At 35.5% G+C, this 6,299-nt stretch overlaps 1 protein-coding gene across 3 annotated transcripts; it reads left to right on the top strand.

The window, feature by feature from the left end:
* Window positions 1-619: 619 nt before the first annotated feature.
* On the top strand, window positions 620-6,058 carry LOC145003802 (eukaryotic translation initiation factor 3 subunit A-like). Of its 3 annotated transcripts, none has more exons than XM_078962714.1 (14): window positions 620-745; window positions 1,458-1,549; window positions 1,708-2,189; window positions 2,286-2,501; window positions 2,819-3,187; window positions 3,263-3,292; window positions 3,380-3,607; window positions 3,698-3,859; window positions 3,925-4,146; window positions 4,224-4,430; window positions 4,528-4,734; window positions 4,818-4,898; window positions 4,976-5,177; window positions 5,400-6,058. In XM_078962714.1, the coding sequence occupies exons 2-14, from the start codon at window positions 1,504-1,506 to the stop codon at window positions 5,867-5,869; spliced, it is 2,922 nt and encodes a 973-aa protein (XP_078818840.1). In that variant the 5' UTR covers window positions 620-745; window positions 1,458-1,503; the 3' UTR covers window positions 5,870-6,058. The 3 variants fall into 3 exon arrangements, with proteins under 3 accessions (XP_078818840.1, XP_078818841.1, XP_078818842.1); XM_078962715.1 differs by having other exon boundaries at window positions 622-745; window positions 1,481-1,549; XM_078962716.1 differs by having other exon boundaries at window positions 655-745; window positions 1,478-1,549.
* The last annotated feature ends 241 nt before the right edge of the window (window positions 6,059-6,299 follow it).

Below are 6,299 nucleotides of genomic sequence, written 5' to 3'. Positions count from 1 at the left end.
CCTTGCTATAATTTGGAAGTCACTACCTTGAACTTAGGTAGTGTTGTGTATTGTGACTAACTATTATTTCATTCGAAGGTTCGGAGTGTGCATGTAAAACATAAATTAATATGTTATTTAAATCAACGATTAGAATTTTACATAAATAAAAAAATATAAATCTTTTAATTAATAATTTATTAAAAATAATTGATTGATAATTATAAATTTTTACATTAAAAATTAGAGAAATTAAATATCCTTTTATTTTTTTTTTCTTAAAAATCTTCCTATCCAATTAAATGATGATATATGTAACATTTAATGCTTATTTAATGATATTTAAGTATACAAAAATGATATATATTATCATTTAATTGGGTATGAAAATTTATAAAAATATTTAATTTCTGTAAAAATTATATTATTTTTGTAACCGTGATTTTTGATTTTTACAGATTATATTCAATAATTAATCGTAGAAAAAACCATTATTTAAAGTAACATTGAAAATGCCTTTTAAGTTTGGATGATATTTCAAGCCCATGAAGTTTTCAATATTGTAACTTTGTAAAGCCCATATGTAATGAAGGTGTTCGTGGGCCTTTTCACTTTTGAGGCCGATGAATTTCTACCCTCTTCTCACGCATTTTGATAAAATAAAAGCTCGCCAAAACTTGGAAACCCTACTCTCTTTCTTTTGCTTCAGCACATATCTGGAATACAGGCACAGCCGAGGAAGCACACTTTCCGCTAATCGATAAAGGTATTGCCTCAGTATGTTATTCATCGTTTTATCAATTTCTGGCAAGGCTCGTTATTCTGTTCTTATGTGTTTTTGTTTGTTTAATTCAAGATCTATCGACAGAATACGTGCAGTATAAGATTCATAGATCGACAACTGATTTATTTGTGTATCTATGGTTAGCAATTTGATGATTGAATTTGTTTTCTCTAATTGCTGGCGTTACATTAGGGTTTTGTTTTTCCTTTCGGTTTGTGGCTAGATTGACTGTTCGATGGAGGAGTAAGGGTGACGGATTAGGTGCAATATATATTTTTTATGTTTTAGTTTTCTACTTGTATATTCTTTGCGCTTGATCTAAATGCCCAAGGCAATGTTTTTTGCTGGATGTTGCCTGTGGCTGTGAACATACTTAATGGGTTCTCAATTAACATAGGAGACAAATGTTTAAAAATATATGATTTATCCATATTCTGAATTCTTTAAAACATGTATCCATGCTTGATGCTATGCTTGGACTGGAAATGTGTCTGTTGGTAAAATATGCTTTTCAGTTTCAGCATTTCAATGCTTAGAAGTGGGAACATCGATTTGTCACTATTTTCTTTGTTATCTTGTTTGAATGAGTGTGTTAATAGAGAACAAAGCGGATGTCTACAGTATAAGTGTCTTTGTGCTTCTATCTGTGCAAAACTTCATGTTATTCCTAAGCAGATTTAACACCTACAAATAGTTGTTTGGTTTGCATCCTAGCAGGCTGAAGACCACTGTGATTGACCATGGCGACTTTTGCTAAACCAGAGAATGCGTTGAAACGAGCAGAAGGTGAGTGATAACTTGCTGATTTAATTTAACTCATTAACATTTTTGACTTATTTTAGAATAATTCAGCGTGAAACCAATATGCTGTATTATTTTCATTCCCTTTAATGTTTTTGATGCTTTGTAGTTTGTACATGACTTTTTGTAAAATGTGATTGCAGAATTGATAAATGTTGGTCAGAAACAAGATGCACTGCAAGCTCTTCATGATCTTATTACATCAAAGAGGTACAGGGCATGGCAGAAAACACATGAAAAGATTATGTTCAAGTACATTGAGCTTTGTGTTGATATGAGGAGGGGTAGATTTGCCAAAGATGGTCTCATCCAATACCGCATAATCTGTCAGCAAGTTAATGTTAATTCTTTAGAAGAAGTGATTAAGCACTTCATGGATCTTTCAACCAAAAGGGCTGAGCTGGCACGCAGCCAGGCACAAGCTTTAGAGGAAGCTCTGGATGTTGATGACCTTGAAGCCGATAAAAGACCAGAAGACCTAATGTTAAGCTATGTCAGTGGTGAAAAGGGAAAGGATCGTTCAGATAGGGAGCTTGTGACTCCATGGTTTAAGTTCTTATGGGAGACCTATAGAACAGTTCTTGAAATTCTCCGAAACAATTCCAAGTTGATGGCTCTTTATGCTGTAAGTTTTGGTTTTTAATAATGTGAATCCTGCTTCTTAAATTCTTAACTTATATATATTAATTTTGATTTTGATTTTTTTTTTGTATGTATGTAGGATACTGCACATCGTGCCTTCCAATTCTGCAAGCAATACAAAAGAACAACAGAGTTTCGTAGGCTTTGTGAGATTATTCGGAATCATCTTGCAAACCTCAACAAGTACAGAGACCAGAGGGACAGGCCTGACCTAACTGCCCCTGAAAGTCTACATTTTTACCTGGACACAAGGTTTGAGCAATTGAAAGTTGCAACCGAATTGGAACTTTGGCAGGTTTGTATATCTACTCTATAGTTTTATCCATATATTTCTATAACCATAATAGCATCCCAGTTGCATTCTTTACATATAATATATATAATACTTTAGGAAAATATTTAAAACTTTCCCCTACAATAGCAACATCCTTTTACTCTTTTACCCATAATAGTTTATAACAAATAAAGTACATTGTCTTAATTGGTAGTGAAATATATGTATGTTGCTATTGTTGGTAAAAGATTTAAGTATGTTGTTACCAGTAATAGATTATATAAGTATTATTGTTAAAAGAATATCATTATTAATAAGTTGTATGGTTGTATCTTCAGGAAGCTTTTCGTTCTGTGGAAGATATTTATGGGCTAACAAGCATGGTTAAGAAAATGCCGAAATCGTCCCTGATGGCTATTTACTATGCAAAGTTGACTGAGATCTTTTGGATTTCATCAAGCCATCTATACCATGCGTATGCATGGTTTAAGCTTTTTCAACTTCAAAAGAGCTTCAATAAGAATCTGAACCAGAAGGATCTGCAGCTGATTGCATCATCAGTTTTGCTTGCTGCACTTTCTGCTCCTCCATATGATCACCTGAAAACCGCTTCTCATTTGGAACTTGAACATGACAAAGAACGCAATCTCAGAATGTATAATCTTATTGGCTTCAACATTGATGCAAAGCTCGAGACAAGAGAAGTGGTATTACACAAAACATTTCTACTTTTGTTTATTTATCTTATCTCATTAATATTAATTTGCTTCATTTTCCTGCAGCTTTCTAGGTCATCTCTTCTCGCAGATCTGGTAAGATGTTGTTTATTCTACCAATTCTAGAGTTTTTTTTAAGGGTTGAATGTATGTAAGTATGTAACATGGTTTTTTGTTTTTCAGGTTTCTAAAGGTGTGATGACATATGTAACTCAAGAAGTGAAGGATCTGTATCATCTTCTAGAAAATGAATTTCTACCTTTGGATTTGGCATCAAAAGTACAGCCTTTGTTGACAAAGATTGCAAAACTTGGTGGAAAGATATCTTCAGCTTCTTCTGTACCAGAAGTGCAGCTTTCTCAGTACATTCCTGCTTTGGAAAAAGTAGCCACCTTAAGACTCCTACAACAGGTAATTTTTTTTAAATATTAATAATAATTTCTTGTTTGACAACAAATAAATAGGTTGAAGCCCAACTAATAATTTGAATTTCCATATCAGGTGTCCCAAGTGTACCAAACAATGAAAGTTGAGACCTTATCAAAAATGGTTCCTTTCTTTGACTTCTCAGCTGTAGAGAGGATCTCTGTTGATGCTGTCAAGCATAATTTCATTGCTATGAAAGTTGACCACATGAAGGGTGCCATCATATTTGGTGACTTGGTAAGTCTAATCTGCATAATTTTGTTGATCCTCTTCTTTTTATTTATACTTTTTTTTTTCTCAAGGGTTTTGAATCAGACACTCTGCAAGACCACTTGAGTGTTTTGGCTATAAATCTGAACAAATCAAGGTCCCTGATCTATCCTTCTCAATCCAAAGCATCAAAATTGAGTGCTATGCTTCCAAGCTTAGCAGATATTGTTGATAAAGAGCACAAAAAGCTTCTTGCTCGCAAATCCATCATTGAAAAACGCAAGGAAGAACAAGAACGCCACCTTCTTGAAATGGTTGGTACCAATTCATTCATTTTCTTAACTTACACACACACACACTGTGTTTCTAACCCTAAAGTTTGTTCACAAAGGAACGAGAAGAGGAGACAAAAAGATTAAAGCTACAGAAGAAAACGGAAGAAGCAGAACAAAAAAGACTTGCAACCGAGTTTGAAGAAAGGAAGCACCAACGCATCCTCAGAGAAATTGAGGAACGAGAGCGTGAAGAAGCACAAGCATTGCTCAATGATGTTGGGAAACGTATCAAAAAGAAAGGAAAGAAGCCCATCATTGAAGGGGTAAGTAAAGTAAAAGAAAAGAAAAGAAAAGAAAGATTGGCCTTTTTTTTTTTTTTTTTGTTTTCATGCTGATGATTGTTGGTTGTTGACGTTACAGGAGAAGGTGACGAAGCAATCCTTGATGGAGTTGGCAATGCAGGAGCAAGTTAGAGAGAGGCAGGAAATGGAAAAGAAGATGCAAAAACTAATCAAGACCATGGATCATTTTGAAAGAGCCAAAAGGGAAGAGGCTGCACCTCTCATTGAAGCTGCTTTCCAAAGATGTTTGGCTGAAGAGAAAATCCGCCATGAACGTGAACAACAGGTAACCTACTTACTTACTTTGTAAAATAAAAAAAAAGACGTAAATCCCAAAATTTACTTACTAATTTTATTTTTTGCATGCAGCTTGAGGTTGAACTGAGCAGAGAGCGTCATGAAGGAGATCTGAAGGAGAAGTATAGACTTGCTCGTGTTATGGAACATAAGGTCTGTATTGTGTTTTTTATTATAATATGTATGTAATATTTTCTTATAAAATAAAATATATTCATGTATGTGAACAGATGGAACTTGAGGAAAAAGTTGTGAGCAGGCGAAAGGCAGAGTACGATAGAATGAGAGCTGAGAGAGAGGAACGACTTGGTCAAATCCTCAAGGCACGAAAAGAGGAAAGGGACCTAAAAAGGAAAATGCTGTTTTATTTGAAGACTGAAAAAGAAAGGCTCGACAAGCTTCGTGAGGAAGAAGAAGCCCGCAAACGTGAAGGTTTACTTTTTACTTTCTTTTTGTAAATTATATGCTCTTTTACTTTGGACAGGACCATACTTGTTACAAGAACTTCAAATAAGGACCAAATTTGCAAAAATTGGCAATACTAACATCAATAAAGACTGAAATTGCAATAAAACTGTTTTCGGACCAAAATTGCATAAAAATAGAAAGCTGAAAAAATCAGTACTTAATTTTTACTTTGTTTGGGATTAACAGAGGCTGAAAGGCGAAAGAAAGAGGAGGCTGAACGGAGGGCTAAGTTGGATGAAATAGCTGAAAGGCAGAGGAAAAGAGAACAAGAACTTGAAGAAAGAGAGAGGCTTAGGAAGGAAGCTATCTTACGTGGAACACCGCTCGATGGCCCAACCAGGCCGTCTGAGCTTCCTGCTCCCGCACCCGCGGCTGCGGCTGCTGCAGCCGCACCAGCTGCTGCCGCTGCTTCTGCTGCAGGATCTGGTGGTGGGAAATACGTGCCAAGGCACCGTAGAGGTGCGCCGGCAGAGACGGCAGCACCGCTACCGGCACAGCCACCATCTGATAGGTGGGGGAGTGGGAAACCGGAGGAGCGTGGAGCGGCTCCACCGGGTGACAAGTGGCGGCCGTCTTCGTTTGGTGGTGGTAGTGCTGGTGGAGCAAGTGGTGGTGCTGGTGGAAAAAGTTGGTCTTCATCCAGGTTTTCGCGGTGAGAGATATTCTTTTATAATTATGGGAGAGGAATTAGAGAAGACTGTCTGTAATTGTAATGCGCGTGGTTGTGTTTTGTGCATTTTGTTTTCAAAATGATCAGGGGATTTGGTAGACTCATAATGGTAAGATCGTTTTTATTTGCCTTAACTTTTTGATGGGATGTTTCGATAACAAAGTATTGTTTTTGATTTGGATCTTGCACAATTCTCACTTTTTTATTAAAAGTTGTGTGCTGTTTGTTTCATCTCTACTACTCCATGCCACCCAAATTAATGAGCCAAATTTTTTGTTCATATCATTTTGACTTTTAAAGTCAACTTTGACATTAAATTTATTTATTTGTGTTATGCATTACTTAATAAAACTTATAACAATGAAAAGACATCAAAAATACAATCTATTCATATTATCTATTAAAAGAAAAATATA

The sequence above is a fragment of the Lactuca saligna genome, chromosome 7, assembly GCF_052625555.1.
Source record: "Lactuca saligna cultivar CGN05327 chromosome 7, ASM5262555v1, whole genome shotgun sequence".
NCBI lineage: Eukaryota > Viridiplantae > Streptophyta > Magnoliopsida > Asterales > Asteraceae > Lactuca > Lactuca saligna.
The sequence above is the reverse complement of the archived record's forward strand: the minus strand, read 5'-3'. Positions and strand labels throughout refer to the sequence as shown.

Coding starts and splice junctions, on each gene's coding strand:
- LOC145003802 (XM_078962714.1), top strand. CDS start 1,504: ATGGCGACTTTTGCTAAACCAGAGAATGCGTTGAAACGAGCAGAAG. Junction 4,735..4,817: donor GCCATGAACGTGAACAACAG/GTAACCTACTTA, acceptor TTTTGCATGCAG/CTTGAGGTTGAACTGAGCAG. Junction 4,899..4,975: donor CTCGTGTTATGGAACATAAG/GTCTGTATTGTG, acceptor GTATGTGAACAG/ATGGAACTTGAGGAAAAAGT.